At 43.9% G+C, this 18,211-nt stretch overlaps 1 protein-coding gene and 1 long non-coding RNA gene across 2 annotated transcripts; both read left to right on the top strand.

The window, feature by feature from the left end:
- The first annotated feature begins 38 nt into the window (after positions 1-38).
- On the top strand, positions 39-7,133 carry LOC135560189 (uncharacterized). Its single transcript, XR_010458756.1, has 2 exons — positions 39-4,961; positions 5,533-7,133. It is a non-coding gene; the product is annotated as an uncharacterized LOC135560189 (long non-coding RNA).
- A 1,452-nt stretch (positions 7,134-8,585) lies between these two features.
- LOC115142631 (interferon regulatory factor 2-binding protein 2-B-like) lies at positions 8,586-11,496 on the top strand. Its single transcript, XM_029682231.2, has 2 exons — positions 8,586-9,966; positions 10,298-11,496. Exons 1-2 carry the CDS (start codon positions 9,180-9,182, stop codon positions 11,035-11,037), a joined length of 1,527 nt encoding a protein of 508 aa, XP_029538091.1. The 5' UTR covers positions 8,586-9,179; the 3' UTR covers positions 11,038-11,496.
- Positions 11,497-18,211: the final 6,715 nt, after the last annotated feature.

Below are 18,211 nucleotides of genomic sequence, written 5' to 3'. Positions count from 1 at the left end.
TTGGGTTTTGCTTGCCTTTCTCCATCAGGAGAAATGTGCAATGGCCTAATATTCATTTGTTTTGGTTGAGGTACTGTCGAGTTGAGGAACGTTGGCTAGCATGATCTTTGGATCTTCTTTTTTCCAAATAAATTAAAGCCTTGTTTTTGCTGGTGTCCACTAGTGTAGCTTCTCAGTTTGCATATCATATGATTTCACTCTTCTATCCTCTTAGGAATGTGTGTCCTCAACAGCTTTGCAATTTTGCTCTCCATATTTTCCCACACTGGAGAAATTGCGGGGGAGATTCGAGCAATTTCCCCACATGCTTGTGAAGAGCATGCGATCATGGGCTCGGTTGTTTGCTATTTTTCTAAATGTTCCCTTACAGTATATTAGTGAATGCAGACTATTATTTTATTAAATGCCCCACGTCCCCCGTTCCTTCTCTCACCCATCCTGCTTAACTGCTAGTGCTCTCCGCCCATCCTCCCCAAACTCCCTCCCCCTTAGTGTGGCGGCTTTGCAGATGTGGCACATCTGGCTCCAGGAGTGACTCATTATTATTCGCTCTGATGTTCCACTCCTCTCCCTCTCTCTCTCCTGCTGCCATGGCAACTGATGAATGTTTGGCAGGAAGCCCTAGTCGAGGGATACAGGGATGAATAAGAGCCTAGCGATGGGTGTTTGTGTGTGTGTGTGTATGTGTGTGATAGAGAGAGTGGGAGGAATGGAAAAAGAGAGAGGGTATAGAGAAAAAAGGGAGGGAGGGAGAAGGGAGTAAGCTCTCAGTAGTTTGGCTTCGATCCAGGGCAACCATAATGCCTGGCTGAAATGAGGCCCTTGGCAGAACACCAGGTCTCAGAGAACAAAGATGTGTGCTTCTAACGCCGGTGACAGGGCCCCGCTTGGCAGCCTCTGCGTTTTCCCAGCAGCCTTTGCCTTGGCAGCCCGCCACCTTTTCCCTCCAGGCCTGCAAAGAGGATTAGGGTGGGGTGAGGGAGGGAGCGAGGGAGAGAGCGAGCGAGCGAGAGAGGGGAAAAAGAAAGCCTTGTTTTTCTCTTGTCTCCTCACTTTGCCCCTGTGACATCACCGCCTCGCCTCCGTTTCCAGATGCACACCGTCCAAAAGTGTTTTTCCCCTCTCTCTCCAAACGCGCCATTTTATTTGAGTTGGCCTTCCATTTTATAAACAGTGTCGTCAGTCGCTATATTGAGGGTAAGCCTGAGCGCCTAAAATGGCATCTTTCTCTGTAGTCTGACTAGCTGCACTTGTAAGGACTAGACTACTAGATCTGCACCAAATGCCTATGCAGTTTCCAAGCGTTGACTTGAACGCAAACCCTGCTTTTGTGAAAGTGATGCAAAAACATCACACCCCTTCCTATACAATAAAGTGCTCGTGCTGTGACATTTCCAGGATATTGCATCACTCCATACTGCAACACTGCATCAAAGATCAAAGCACTGCAGTCAACGCCGCTTCTCGAGACTGTCGCCGCTTTAAGAAAGCTGCAATGTCAATGCTGCAGCACCCAATGTGTTGTTCTTTTTTCAATCAGCATTTGTTACCTCTGCTTATTGATCTGCCAAAGAAGCATTGTGGACAATCAATAGGGTAGTACATTTTCCTTCTTCATCTCTTTAAGTGGCATATGCCTCAGCCGTTCGAACCATAACAGGCTGTCAGGGTCAGAGAGTGGATTCATTGCAGCAAAGCAGGAAGTGATTTGGCGATTTAGTGCATGCACACTCAGCGAGCTGTGGGCAGTTGTCTGAAGCGTAGACCACACTATTTATTCACGTCTGTGTGCACACTGTAACCCAGCTTTAAGTGCTATTTAGGGGAGCAGTGAAGAGGGCTTTAAATGTGGGATATGTTTTCTATGTAAGGCAAGGGCTTAGATTGTGTCAAGCTCGGATGATTAAGACGAGAGAAAAAAACACGTCTGTAAACAGGAAATGGTTCATTACTTAGAATATCCTGATAGGAGTGATCTCCATAGTAACCCTTTCCTTCCTGCACTGACAATAAAAACATGAAAGTCAAATCAAATCAAATCAAATTTTATTTGTCACATACACATGGTTAGCAGATGTTAGTGCGAGTGTAGCGAAATGCTTGTGCTTCTAGTTCCGACAATGCAGTAATAACCAACAAGTAATCTAGCTAACAATTCCAAAACTACTACCTTATAGACACAAGTGTAAGGGGATAAAGAATATGTACATAAAGATATATGAATGAGTGATGGTACAGAGCGGCATAGGCAAGATACAGTAGATGGTATTGAGTGCAGTATATACATATGAGATGAGTATGTAAACAAAGTGGCATAGTTAAAGTGGCTAGTGATACATGTATTACATAAGGATGCAGTAGATGATATAGAGTACAGTATATAAGTATAATGATGATGGTGATGATTTGTTTTCCCTTCCATTGCGCCACATTTAAAGTCAAATGTTGATGACGATAAACTAAAGTGTGATTTCAGGGAATCGGGAATAAGTCATCTTTTGTACATCTTTTTTTAATAATGTTTTTCGGATGAGTTTACACAGCATGTGGATTTTGTGCCTGTCAGAACCAACTGTGACTAAGCAAAATAGCCAATAGTGATAGGTCAGTGCTCCAAGCTTAGTAACAACACAATGTCATCGACCCCACTCTAAAATAAGTCCATTAGGTCTATAACTAGCTAATGGTTTTCAGTTAATACCATAGGAATAGGGCCATGTTGCAACAACCTCAGCCCACAAGATGAATTCCCCTAAATGGGAGGTTAGGCGCCACTGTAAGCCTACACTTTCTTGGCAACTACCTAAGTCGTCCTCTGACAAAAATACTACAAATTTTTTAGAATGCATGTCAATTAAATGCACACATTAAATCAATTACCTTGGAAAGGAAATTCCCTTTGGTACTATAAAGCTAATCATTTATAAGCATTGGGAGCCAAACAGCTATTTATTTGGAACTCTGTCAGTTGCTTCCCGACAGAGGCAAAAGTAAAAGGCCATTTGTTTTCTTTTTGCTCTCGAGAGCAACATGCAGCAGCATGCGCTCATAACTTCAAAGTACGTGTGCTGTGTACAGTAATGCTTAATTCACGAAAAGTACTGTTTAAAAATTGAAAGGCTTAAACACATCAAAGAGAAGCCACTACAAAGGCATTTGTTCAATTATTAAACGACTTCCATGCTGTTAATTTGCCTCAGTCACATACTGGAAGGCTTGCGCATATAACCACCTAGTTACCGAGTCTGTCTACTGACAGATTACAGAGGAACAAAAGTCCATTGACTGAGTCATAAGGGGGGTTTGCCGAACCGTAAACATTCCTGGTCAAGGGCAAATTGATAAGATTCATTATTTTTTTAATCAAACATATCCTCCCTCCCTAGCTTTGGCAAGCAAATGCATGGAGTCATGTGGTTCAGTTATTGTCTTTATTTGTTTTTGCCATCATTGGATACTTTTGCCAATGGCCAGGAGTCCATCTGAAAAAAGCTGGACACAGTGCTACAGTGTGACCTCAATGTCACCTTCTCCAGTCTGCTTTTCCTGGGTTTCTTTCCCATCGAGCAGACTTCCTCCCATGTGAAACAGCTAAGCTGAATAAACTGACTCCTTTGACCCTCTTCCTCGCCATGAGGCCATGTCTGCAAATATCACATCTGACTAAATCCAACCAACTGGGAAACTTTTCAAGGGACCAAAAGTCATGCAGGCAAGGAATGGCTGACTTGAAATAACTGACACTTGACTTTAAGCCAGCAGGTATAATGCATTTATGACATGGTCATAATGCACGGTAGGACTTGTCATATGACACTCTTATTCATGGGTTGCACGTTTCATCACAATATTGATTTGAACGTTCGTTTTAGGATTGATGCCCAGCTGAGTGTTCTACTCATTGCAGTCTCATTGAATGCTGATGAAGATTTAATCTAAAGTACATTACTGTGGCTTGGTAACCCCATGACATTTCAAAAGGAGGCAAAGACTTAGTAGGACAAGCTTTTGTCATCATTGTGACATTGGCAGATTTACTTTAGATACAGTATAACTTTGGCTAGCTAAGACTGAGAGGAGAGCACCGACATTTTAGCTAGCTAATGTTAGCATTGCTATCTATTTTTAACGAACAAGTCAACTTGACAACATCATAATGATGGCAAAGTTGTTTTCTACTAATTATTTGTCTACTTTAGCAATGTCATCGTATTTCCAAGCCACTATAGTGTAACATTGACGAAACAGTCATTAGGCCCCTGTTCAGAAAGACATGACTAACCATTAGTCAGACATTAATATGCCGCGGCATCTGTAAAACATTGATAAGAATGGCAACGATGCAAGTGACGGATGTGCAACCGATGAATAATGTCTTAGTATCATATGTCATAATGATCCTGAGATGTTGCCAAAAACAACACATAAAAAAGACATACAGTAAGATATTAGTTAAAAATCAAATATTATAACGGTAGCTTTAAGTTACCCTAATTTCTCTTTAACCACTCTTGCCACTCTCTTCCTCGAACCATTAAGAAGGAAGAGTAAAAGTAATAATAGCAGGCTCATGTCAAGACACTGTGGCAACCTCTGATTGCGTGACATGTAAGTCCTCTGTGTTTGTGTGTTAGCCGCTGTTCAAGCTGCCACCAAGTCGGAGCACCTGGGGACGCTGAGCGATACCAGCGTGCCACATAAGCCACCAGAGTGCCCTCACCCCCCTCCTTCATCCCTCCCTCCCTCCCCATCCCATCAGCAGGTCTTAAGGTCTTCCAACCTTCGTGACAAGCCACAATTGATGCTCAAGTGGATTGTTATGCGTGTGTGTGTGTGTGTGCATGTGTCTGTTACTTTGTGTTTGTGTCTGACTTTGAGTATGTGTGTGTAAACTGTAATCACACCGCATAAGGGGGAATGTTTGTCTTCACGCCGGCCCAGCTCAAGACAAGGCCACCAGCGTAAGTGATGTTCCAACTCTAATTAACCAGCTTACTAAAGAGCCTTAATTGAAATGAGGGTTACCTTGCTGCTCTGTAGATGTCTTGGCATGGTAGCGGGGTAATGTCTAAGCTGAATGGCAGCCATGATGATGAGACACAATATTGTGTTAGCTTGAGTATGTATTTTGTTAGAGTCTAGATACACGTGCGCATGTGCACACTCATATTGTGTGTGTGTGCTCTATTATTAAATACATACTCAAACGTACAAATCACAATGCAAACTGCACCACATCCAACCTATCTGACCTCCAAGTACATTCTTATTTTGGGTCAAAACTTTTCCTTTCTATTTTAATAACTACAGTATCTCTCCCAGCCATCGCATGGGATTTGCTTATACACCGTTCACATGGGCACATTGTCCTGGATGCAAATAGCCCACACTGCTATTACTGCTCAGTGCTCATTTGCCTCTTCTGCCTTAGGCTGCAGAGAAATAGGACACATTGTTCACTGGTGCACCTACAGTAGCCTACGTGACCCCCCTTGTGTCTCTCTCTCCCTCTTTCATTCTCTCTCCACACAGCTGACTGGGCGAGCGAGACAGGGCATGTGTGTTGCAGCCAAGAGAGAAGGACGAGACAAGATGGGCCACGGCCACATCAAGTCAGCTGTCTGGTCGATGCAGATCCACACCTACGTGATACAGTCATACAAACCATTGAGTAAGAGATGACTGTGTTGCTACTGTTAATGCTGAGTCATTGTCAGTGGTTCACTGCTCTCCTGTTGGCCAGTCATCATTCCACAGCTAGTTTGTTTACATTCAGGGGCGTCATGCACCCCAAAAAATCTGAGGTGGCATAAAGTACACGAGGATGGCTGGGGTATGGTCCGGAGAAGGGCTATCCGTAAATTTGATAATTTAGCATTTTTCAAACACCTGAAACAGCTTTTCTCTGCAATCTAGAGCCATAATCATTATGCTTAATTTGATGTTCAAATATGTTTATTTTTCGTGAGTATTATTCCACATTTAGTTATTGCTTTCTTAACAAACATGCAAGTAGTTATGCCAGCTAAGATAGTTAGACAAGATAGCTACTGTTAAATTGATTGATAGCCCGGAGATTGGCAACCTGGTTGGGATAGCTCAGTGGTGTAAAGTACTTAAGTAAAAATACTTTAAAGTACTACTTAAGTCGTTTTGGGGGGTATCTGTACTTTACTATTTATATTTTTGACAACTTTTACTTCTCTACATTCCTAAAGAAAATAATGTACTTTTTACTCCATTCATATTCCCTCACATTCAAAAGTACACTTTACATTTTGAATGCTTAAAATGGTCCAATTCACACACTTATCAAGAGAACATCCCTGTAGAACATCTCTACTGCCTCTGATCTACTTCATTTGTAAATTATGTCTGAGTGTTGGAGTGTGCCCCTGGCTATCCATACATTTTAAAAATTTCATTTGCTTTATTTGTCTCATTTGCTTTATATAATGAATTTGAAATGATTTATACTTTTACTTTTGATACTTAAGTATATTTTAGCAATAACATTTACTTGTCATACTTAAGTATATTTATAAACAAATACTTTAAAAGTTTTACTCAAGTAATATTTTACTGGATGACTTCCACTTTTACTTGAGTCATTTTCTATTAAAGTATCTTTACTTTTACTCAAGTATGACAATGTGGTACTTTTTCCACCACTGGGATAGCTAAAGCCAACTTCATACAATTGCTAAGTGGCTAGTAGTATTACAGAGTAGAGGTGGCACCACAGGTCCAGGAGTCCCCAAAATTCTGGGGTCTGTAGTTTTTCCTGATCTGGTAACCAACCTAACCAGCTAAAATGCTGGACCTTAGATGTTATGATTACTCTGTTGTAAAATGATTGGATATGGGCTATGATGGGACCAGAGTTTTTCTAATCAGGTCACATGTTTGTTTGTTTTATCCTGAGAAAAATTTCTGGCCTTGTTCATATGAATTATATTTTCAAGGGAAGGGAAAGGGTATATTTAGTCAGTTGCACAGTGGGGTTTTGTACACACAGAGAAAGTAACATGATTGGACAATACAACTCACAGGGCTGAGCTTACTTTATGCAGGTATGCATCATGTAGTCATGTCATATGCAACTGTAGATCCAATTAAAAATGTACTCAGTCTCTGTCAGCGTTTGTGTTTATTGATTAATTCCAGTTAATCATTTTGGATTGAAAAAGTCTAGGTAGCCTAGACCGCTGCACCACTCAGGAGCCCACTATACAATGAATAGCTGCCATTTCCCATGTCTAGCCTATTAGAAACAAATAGGTGTAGCCAAAAATGAAACTATTCATCACATTTAGGCGACTGTCTATTTAACAAAGAGCATGCTTTCTTTCAGAAACCATTTCCTTTGGTATTTGGCTTTAGCTTGCTGTGACTCGCTCGTCCTACCCCTCATGTCTGTGATCTTTGGCAGCGAGCCAGGATGGGTAGTTTGTTTTTCCACGGATGGGCGAGTTAAGAGGCGAGTACGTGACTAAAAACCACTTCCTGTTTGGAACGTCATCATAAAGTAGGCTACATGCTTGCAAAAAAAAACTGCTTTGTATCCGCAGGTCTCCTAAGCGGTATTGCCTCACACTCTACAATTGTGTGGCTAACCCTAACAAATAGAGAAGGTAAATTACGGAAAACTCCTCGGTCGGTTGGCAATGAAGACATCGTTTTTTGTCAAATCTTACAAATCTTACAGTGGCTACAAACACCGTTCATGCAATATCAACACTTTTTTTATTAGGCCTAAGGCAATTTTGTTGACCTTCCTCACAGTCTAACAAGACCAGACCGGAGTGACATTCAGGCTATGTGGAGTTATTATCAAAGTTAATGAACTATCCACACGAATAGCCTCTAGACTTAAGAATTGAAGGAGCTGTAATTGAAAAAAGTGCAAACGACTTTGTGACTTTGATCTGGGGGTTTCCGTATTCGCCAGTCAGACAGGCTGTGAGTTGTCGAGTTTACTGAATCACGAGGCGTCGATTGGTGTGAGTTAGTCATGCTGAACTTCATCCAATATTTGGACGATGAGGGAATTCACAGTCGCTCTTTGTGATAACGACGGAGAACATCGCTATCAAACGGTGGTTAGGCGCTATATTCTCAAATGTCGAAATACAACAATGTTGCAGGCACGCGCCACGTCATAGTATGACTGCAACAAGGTATCAACTACCTCGTTATGTGATACATTGTTGCTTCGAATAAGGGGCGTGTGTATAACAAGCGATTGACAAAGTAGCCCAAACACAGTTGATCACGGATATTTCTAAAATGATAAACATTTCGACGTTAGTTTTCATCATGCAACTATTCTAATCTATTTTTTATGTCTAAATAAGCCGAGTGTGCAAGGCTGAACTCGTAAACTATGAATTGGAAAGAGGCTATCCCATTTTAAAAGGACGAAGGGAAGGGGGTATAATCTGCCATAGTAACACAGAGTCGAATTATATGGTTGGGTGAAAGCTATCTGCCTCGTGACGTTGTGCTGGCAGTGTGACTGGAATGAGGATTTGCTAAATAGGGCTCTAGTGCCAGCCCGGGAGAGCATGCATAGGCTAACTAAAGGCGCAAGATAGGTGACGCCACTTGTTGAGTTGCATGCAAAGGCATTATATATTCGTGAGACAATTTAGGAGCCGCAATAATTGTTGCTTTGAAATCTTTGGATGTTGATTCTCAGTAATCAGAAGCCTATCATCAACATCTGATACAATTTACCTTGACGTTAAATAACTACTTTTAGCAGCAGGGCTCAACTGCATCTAACCAGTTTCTCTTTAGGGCTTGCTGGCAGTTTAACTCCTTGTACAAGTGGTGGGGCCTACGGATAGAGGGAGAAAAAAAGGTGAGCATGCGCTGGAGGGGCTGTCGAGGAATCAAGTAAATAGAATTGGAGCTGCTGGAGGCACTCGTGGTGTGTCGTCGGTGACGTCACCGCCCTACATTGAGTTCGAGCTGTGAGTTGTAGTGCGAGATAGATAGAGGCGCGCCGTAGTAAAGTACACAACTGAAATGAACTTCTCAGTGTAACTTGGCTGTTTTAAGGCTGCTTGGCTAGAGGGAAAATACACAATTATTCGCGATTCCTTTTTTTTCTGCAGAATAAAACGAATCACAGGGAGATTTGGAGAATTTGGTATCCACTTTTCACGAAAACTATGTCGTCCGCGGCTGTAGCTGCTTCGAGGAGGCAGTCATGTTATTTGTGTGACTTGCCCCGCATGCCATGGGCGATGATCTGGGATTTTACCGAACCCGTTTGCAGGGGATGTGTCAACTACGAGGGAGCCGACCGGATTGAGTTTGTAATTGAGACTGCCCGACAGCTGAAGAGGGCTCATGGATTCCAGGACGGGCGATCTCCGGGTCCAGGCAAACCTCAGCACTCGGGGAAGGAAATTCAGTCCCACAACCATTCGGCTGGAGACCCCGGCTCGCGTCCGCCTCAGCCTCTGGATCGCTATCCCCTCTCTGACCGACCGCCAAGGTTGGGACCGGAGTACCAACCCGGGAGGCAAGTTAACGGCATCCCTGTGCCAAATGGATTTCCAAAACCTGACGACCCACCGGAGCTGAACCGCCAGAGCCCCAACCCTCGCAGGACTAGCACGGTTCCTCCCAATCTGGTGCCTTTAGTGAACGGAAACATGGGTCCAGTACACACACTCAATGGTCGGCCAGCTCAAATGGGTATGCCGGGCGCGTTGAATGTTCCTGGTCAAGGCGACCACGGCAAGCGCGGGGAGGATATGAAAGACAAGCATAGACCGGATAGCATGTCGGACATGTCTGAGAGCCACAAGCGGGCGGAGGAGTGGATGGGCAAGGGCAAAACAGTGAGGGATTTGATGGCTCTCCACACATTCGACAGCAGGTTCAAGAAAGACCACGCGGCGATGCAGCGCGTCATGGGATATGAGACAAGTGCAACTTCTTCAAAACCAGGTAGGATTGTATATATTTTTTCACACAGGAATACATTCATTTGGAAGACTAAAACAGGAACTGGCAGTGTTCTTAGTCAGCTACTTTCCCACTGTGTTGACGTGGGTTTTCAGTTGAATGGTTGTTTATGCATGTTTACATTTCCCCTAGTCAGATCCCCAGCAGGCTTCCAACTAGACAACTTGTTTTGTTTTACATATGAAATAACATAACTTTCTGAGATTTTTCATTTAATGTACAGTGCATGCACATTTGCTGCTGTGGTGGTTGGAATGTTTGTTAACCCTTAACTCCTCTCTCTCTCTACCCCCTACCCCTCCTTCTCCAACAGACAGAGGGAAGCACCCGCGGAGCATGAAGAGGAAAGCCTCCCCCGAGCCCGACGGCGAGGGCTCCACCCCCAAGATGAATGGCGGCGAGGGCCAGCCTTGGTTGCCGTCTCCCTCAGAGGTCCTCAAGATGCCCCCGGCCTCCCTGCCAGGCTTCTCTGCCGCTCCACCCTCCACCATCTCCCCCCACAGTCGCACCACCCCACCGGAGGCGGCCACGGCACAGAACGGCCAGTCGCCCATGGCAGCACTCATCCTCGCCGCTGACAATGCCGGCAACACTGGCTCGCCCAAGGACGCCAACCAGGTGCACTCCACCACGGCAGCAGGCCGGCGCAACAGCGGGAGCCCACTGTCCCCGTCCTCTGCAGGCCAGCGGCGGCTGACCCAGAGGGAGGTGGTGGCCACGGCCCATTCGCAGGGCATGGACCCTCACGGGGCGCCGCCGCAGAGCATTCCAGACTCGTCGGTGCCGGGCAGCGTGCCACTGTGCTGCACCCTGTGCCACGAGAGGCTGGAGGACACACACTTTGTCCAGTGTCCGTCTGTGCCCTCGCACAAGTTCTGCTTCCCCTGCTCCCGGGAGAGTATCAAACAGCAGGGGGCCACGGGAGAGGTGTACTGCCCCAGTGGGGAGAAATGCCCACTGGTGGGCTCCAACGTACCATGGGCCTTCATGCAGGGTGAAATAGCCACCATCTTGGCAGGGGACGTGAAAGTAAAAAAGGAGAGAGACCCTTGATTTTACCAGCGTTTTTTTTTTTTTTACTACCACAACAACAAAGAAAAACCAACATGTACACCATTACAACTGAATATAAATCCTCGTACCATGCATACCATCCAAGAGAAACTGATGGACGTGTACATATTGGTCACAAGGGAAGTTGTATGCTTCGTAAACATGGCTGTATAATTTTTTTTTTTGATTATTTTGTTTTTGTTTTTCAATACATTGTGTTTCTATATATTTTTTTTTTTTGAAGATAAAGGTATGTACTCATCATAACAGACTACTTTCCTCCTCCCCCTTTTTTTCGATGTACTTTTAGTTCTGGTGGCAGTCCCTGTTAAACATAGAATGTGACTAACTAATATGACTCTACGAGCACTTGGCAAACTGAATTGCTTCTAGCTGTACTTGTATGCACTTGTTTAAAAAAAAACTTGCCAAATACAATTTCTGACCTTGTAATAATAACTAGTGTCTGGTTTGCTTATTTCCCTGCAATTAGTAATGAGTGAAGCCATAGGAGGAGAGAGGGAGAGAGAGAGAGACATGTCCCGATTATGAATCACTCATGGGCAGTGATGCAATACCTTTGACAAGAACAAAATGGGACCCGGGGAGGATTGGGGGGTGGGGTAGCAAAGCGAGGGAGTAGAGGGAGGAAAAGAAGTCGGGAGATTTTCTATACAGCAGTAAACATACTGTTGAATATGCCAGCATGAAAAATTCCTCAGTTGGTTTTAATACTCGTGATTTACTTTGCTTGCAGCAGTTATGAGGCTATTGTACATTTAATGACCACTAAGTTAGTCAAATCTACCGCATGTCTCCTATGCTGGTAAAAACAAAAGTATTCTTAGTATGTCATACTAATAAGTACAGGTACGGTTAACCCAAAAGGGCTTAAATGTTAATTTAATCCATTCACTAAGGTAATTCCACACCACTGTTTATTGGGGATGTTGATTGTAGAGTGATTCTGCACAATTGAAACGGCCTCTACTGTGCATTATCTCTTGCTAAGTCAGCCTGAATGTAGGGAGTTGTTTCGTGTTCAAAGCTAGCGATGGAGCTAAAATGTACGGGAGTCATGTTGATCAATAAGATCGACACAATATTCAGTTAAATCTCTTTCAGATCTATTCTCTTGTTACTTCGCCCCCAGGGCCATTGCCTTTGACACATTGCATCCACGCCCTAATACAAAACAAAACATAGTAAGGATGTGAAGTCACGAATGATTACGTCATGTGACTACTTGTGAGCTCAGCACATGCGAGCTTTGATTGGAGGTATTGGCTTTTTCCTCGACTCAACGCTGCATGCTTGTCAAGAAGTATGAATGCAATCCAGAGGAATAGTTTGACGACATTCGTTGAGGCTACTGTAGAAGCAAACGTAGCGTGCACTGTGTGAGAGGGATTCTTCCATTCGAGCCGGGTTAACCAGTTTTGGAGATAATCTCTTATTCATCTGCAAGCCACAGCCAATGTCGACTGCATACATATTTCATTTGGTGATAACCTAGATTTCTCCCTAGTAACCCAACAGCATAAACAACAATGCATTATTTGTAGATGCTGATTTTTGTTCATTTCCCCTCTGGATCAATTGTTTACTGGCAACTATCTGAAAATGAATATATAATCCTCCCCTCTCTAGGCTACAGTGCACACATGAACAAAACACACACAGGCGTTTGACATGGTTCGCCATCAGAACCCCATAGAGTCAATGGCTGCATTGTAGTCCTCAGGAATATCATCCTCCACAAAAGAGGGCATAAAAGAGGTGCTTGGTCATGTGCACGCCTCAGTGGAATTCCTGAGTCACCGTCTGTCCCCCCCTCCGTCCCCCTCTCATCTTTGCTGCTGCCTGCCCGGGACCTCCGGTGCAATAACACGCCTTCCACTGTTCAAGGTTGGTCACACGGTGACGAGATGAATGGAAGGCTTGTGTTTTTCTGCGGCCTCGCCTCGCATTCACCCACCATTCAGGGGAGCGGCCAAATCCAGACTTAACCCTTTACTGACCCAGTTTGACGACAACACGGTCCAAGGTTGGTATAGAGAGCAATAGTAGTGCCGTTCTTTTATAGGCACTAACTCCGCCATGGTTCGTTGGACACCGTCATTAGGGAAAAGAATGGAGTTTTTGTAGAGTTTTTGGATAAACGCCAAAAATAAGGTCTGTGGTAAACACAGGTTTAGGAGATTTGTATACATTTTGTTCTATGAGATAATCTTCATCAGTTAATATAATTTCTCATAGAACAAAACGTATAAGATACTTTACGCCTGCGATAGCCTGGGCCCTTTATTTTCTGCGTTTATCCCAAAACCATATTCTTTCCACATAGGGATGGCTGAATTTACCACAGGTAAACTAATTTCTAGTTTTTATAGACTACAAGCGAGCAAGCTCTATTTTGGAAGGAAATAGGTCTAGATATAGTCCTACATGGCACACGTTGCAGCTGTACTTTCAATTCAGGTCATTTTTAAGAGACTTAGCAAATTCAACATAAATCAAACATTAGCCCACTGTTGTTTTTGTAGAATTAAATTGTATTGGTCAGTAAATGGAAATCATTCACTGATAATGAGTAGGCTAGGCCTACATTGCTAAAAAATATTTGCACTTATTTTGTATGTTCTCACTTTCCCCCCCAATGTTGTGGCGGGCACTTTAGGCTCATGTAATAAAATGACTGATGCAGTGATTCACCCAATGTGCACTGTAGCTATTTCACAGTAGACCTACACAGACTTGGCCGCAGCCGATTTGTCAGGTTCCATTTTGTGTGGATCGATGTTGATTCATTTGATGTCTAGGGAGGGAGGGGAGCAGACGGTTCGTACCTGACCCGGGCTTTCTGTTACATTGGTGCCAGCTCATCTGCAACGCTGGCTGGCGCTCAGCTCTCTGCTCGAATTCCAGCCGTGCCAGTTCATTCCTTTTCATCTGTCACCGAAACTCAACACCCTGAGGGCGAAAAAGGAGCCAGTCGTCCGAGATTAATAGGTTTGCTCAAATTACGGGGCACACTCGGAAAGAATTTAAGACTTTTCCCTCCTCTCTCACTCCCTTTGTTTGCTCAGCTGCCCCCCCCCCCCCCCCCCCACACACCAATCAGCCTCCCCTACTCTTCCTGACTCCAAAATACATGATGGTTCCTGTGAAGGAAACAGTAGATGAAGTTGGAAGGCCGTATGATAATAAACACACAAGGAGTGTGCGCACAGGGTCGGCCATGTGGAATTTGCAACAGTGAACTTTCCAATACAGGTTTGTTGAATGAATGTTACCTAGCTCTGTATTAAAATAGCCTCAGAAGCCTAAACTTTTTTGATCTGTACCACACAGCTTTCAACATAGATCCTGTGGGAGTTATCAAATAACAACATAAATGAAAATCGCATGGCCTACATTCAATTGAATGAGACCTAGGGAATGGTGGGTGTTTTGGAGGAATATAACTACATGTATTTTACATCCACGATTTGGTTTTGAATGACACAAATGTAATATCAAACTAAAAGCCAAAGCTGTTCCACAAAACAGTTTCAAAATGACTTTGAGGGTGTTCATCATTCCATGTAGCCTACAGTAGTAGGCCTAGTTAATCTGGAGCAATTCCAAACAGAGCAGCAGACTGTATCCTCCCTTTTAACACTTTTATAGTAACTAATTTTTAACCATTGCCATGTCAATGTTTGTCTCTGGAGGTTATATGAGCCTCTGCTGCTTATAAGTCTCCCACAAATTCCCTTAAAACGTTCACCCATGTATTTTTAGACCTGAAATGTCTGGGCTTGTCTGAAAGGACGGACGCGTCGGACGGCCAACGTTCTTTCAGTTCAACCTTAGCGCCCTTACTGTGCTGCTTCTCCCATCCCCGCGTGGCTACGCAAACAAATCGCTAACAAGTGCCACTAACATTTCTATGTTTTGTTTGTAAGGCCCAGAGGTTGTTTAAGGTTGTGTTTGCCGTGTGCATTTTAAAAGTGATCGCTGTGTCCAAACGACCTGCCTAGGCTAACTAGGATAGCATAATCTCATCTGGAGGTAATCCAAATCCAAACTCTGCCCAAAAGGTCACCCAACAGCCCCGCATGACAAATGGCTGCCGGTCGTGGCACATGCACAATGGTCTGGGCCCTGGCCTGCCACAACAGCGATTTAAAAGATCTCGACTTTTGAATTTTGGAAATCCAGTGGGGGGCCACTGTGCTTTGCCGGGTGTGTTATACGGCTGCAAGCAAGCTAGTGATGTGTGTGTGTGTGTGGGGGGGGGGGGGCATGCTAACATTCCAGGGTCCTTCGCTGTCCCAGTAAAAAAAAAGTGTGTGGGGGAACGCTGGTGAGTGGGGGAGGTGAGAGGGAAAGAAGGAAGGGTCAAATCCAGCAGCTGCTCTCACTATAATTAGACAGAAAACAGACAAGCTTCTGCTGCCATTAATCACCCAGCAGCCAACACCAAGAAAGGAACGCGTGTTCTGTTGACTCTCCCAAAGCCTTTATCTGGAAAATAGGTTTTATGGACGGTCCAAATATAGCGATCGACACACAGAGAGTGAACTTTGTGTGTATCGTGAAAGTGGGCCCCGCTGCCTAGTTACCGCTCTCTGGCGAAAAGTAAACACCGGCAATGTGGATGTGCCACGTCAATCTGCATGCGGAGGAAATAGCTACCCGCTAAGTGGGGCCCATATTGGGCGTTTATGACCTAACTGCTGCAGGAAAATGTTGAATTGCTTACTGGGCGAGTGTTCACAATGGTTAGGAGGAAAGGTAAATTGAAGCAAGTACACAAAATTGACCTTCTACAGTTCTAGACCTTGTTTTATTGAAGGCAATGTTGTTGTTTTTTGTCCAAGTACCAGATTGATTCTGCTATAGCTCATATGTCATTGTCTTGTTGGCAAGACGACGATATCGGAGAAGCAGACTGGTCTGGAACATACTTTTATTGTCCATTGGAAATGTTTTATTGAAGTGACTATCAACAGTTGGATGCCTAGTATCTGATGTTACCAATTTAAGTGAGATTTGGCCTCGCAAAAAAAATGAAACAAAAACCCAAATAAGCATTTGAAACCACTTTTTACAGTTTCTATTGAAATATATTTTATGCAGGACAATTTAATCAAATTGCGAGACGATTTTCCATCAGGCAATTTTCTGTATTATGTTTTAAATATAACTTTTCTCTATCCCATATTTCAGAGCCAAGTTTTTTTCTCAACTTCTATCAATTCTTAATTTGTGGATGCTTTAATGTTGGCCTTGATGTTCTGCTTTTCAAATAACCACTTTGATTAGTCGTCTTCTAAAGGGACGACGGGGGCCGTCTTGTCTTATACCGCTTCAAGAAAGAGGGTGCTCGGATTTGGAGTGGGAAGTCTCGTCCAAGAGCGTTGTTTTCGTCTTCTGCTCTCTGGCAACGTTGAAAAGGGGATCCCAGCCCCCCAGCCCTCCAGCCCCAAGGGTTGTAATCTCTGAGATTCTGACTCTTTAATGTAGATATTTCACATCCTTCCTGTTCCTCTGTGTTGTGTTCGGCTTTGAAAAAGCTTTAAATACAGAGCGGCTTTGGCGCCACATGCGCCACATGGGTTTTGCTCCTGATAGGGGGGCATGTATTATCTCCCTCAGGTCTGTGAAATGAACTGCTTTGTAATTAAATATCCCTACACAGCATGGCACGCGGATGGCTCGTCCCCTTTAAGAAAGGAGAGCCCACTTCCAACCCCGAACCTCCTTTGGTAAATGTGTTACAGCCTTGTTGGCGTTTGACGTGCGTTGCACAACCTTTTGTTGTGAAACCAAAGTAGGCCCTTGAAATCCACCCCACCTCTTTTCAGTTTGAGCCAATGATCCAGGGATTTTGGTTGTGTGTGAGTTTGTGACTATTACATTTTTTGAGGGGGGGGGGGGGGGGCTATTTAGGTTTTTCTGTTGTCTAAATCTTCCACATTATCGTTGGGGCAGAGAAAGCTCTCTGGCCATTGGACTTATTTATCTTCTGTATCATTTTTATTGCAAACTATTAACCTTTGTCCATGCAAGTCGGCAAAGTAAAAGAATACATATCTTATCTATGAAATTCCGACATTCAACGTCGGGCAATGTACACTGGGGATGATGAGTGTGAGTGGAATGGATCACTGCAGAGACAAAGTCTGTTCTCATTTGTTTATGTGTGTTGTCAGTACACTGTAGAACACACACAGACACACACACACACACACACACACACACACACACACACACACACACACACACACACACACACACACACACACACACACACACACATTCAATTAATCTCCTCAGTACTTAGAGAGTAGAGACAGTTCCATTCTGTGTGTGGTTCAGTATTCAGTGAAGCGCATTTTGTCAGTCGTCCAACTGTTTATGCCACGTGATTCATCCATTCTTACATGATGTACTCAGACAAATGAATGTGACTGCAAATGAGTAGGTGGCATATGGCCGGAGCAGCATTATGCATCGGCTACAATCCATCATGGTTGTGTAAGACCTATAGTAACAAGTGGTTTAGCCAGAAAGAGGGGCGGACAAGACAACAAATCCAAATGACCTATGACCTGTGTATCCCATCCATGGCGGGATGGCGTGGAAGAGATTCCCTCATCCCTGTCCATCTGATCCAGAGTCAGCTGATAAGGGCGCTGGGATAATGGTCACCACTGCCAGACAAGCTGAGTGAAATCAGGTCATCACTGTTCGGAAAACAAGAACACAGTTTCTCTTCTTTTTTTTTCTCTCCGCTTTAAAAAAATAATGGAAAACAGGGATTTATAGATTGGGCTATTTTCATTGGAGTCATGCAGTTCCTGTCAGCGGTGTGGTTATTCTTACTCTGATTCCAGCAGTGTGTCACCTATTAGGTTCCAAGGGACAAAGACGGATGTCACAGAAGCGCTTTGAGGACCTTGAATTGTAACGACCAGAATGAGAAGTCCTATGTTTTCAATCTTGTAATAGTATAAGCAATATGACATTGTTGGGTTAGGTAAACACATTTTTAGTGAGAAAGAGTCGGGCAAAGTGCACGGCCACCTATCTCTTCATGACCTCGTCTTGAGGGCCATCAAGACAGTTTCGTATCAGCCCCAGACGGTATCACAGCTTTCCTGTTTCTCTTATCAAATGGGAT

The sequence above is a fragment of the Oncorhynchus nerka genome, linkage group LG15 (assembly GCF_034236695.1).
Source record: "Oncorhynchus nerka isolate Pitt River linkage group LG15, Oner_Uvic_2.0, whole genome shotgun sequence".
NCBI classification, from domain to species: Eukaryota; Metazoa; Chordata; class Actinopteri; order Salmoniformes; family Salmonidae; genus Oncorhynchus; species Oncorhynchus nerka.
The sequence above is the reverse complement of the archived record's forward strand: the minus strand, read 5'-3'. Positions and strand labels throughout refer to the sequence as shown.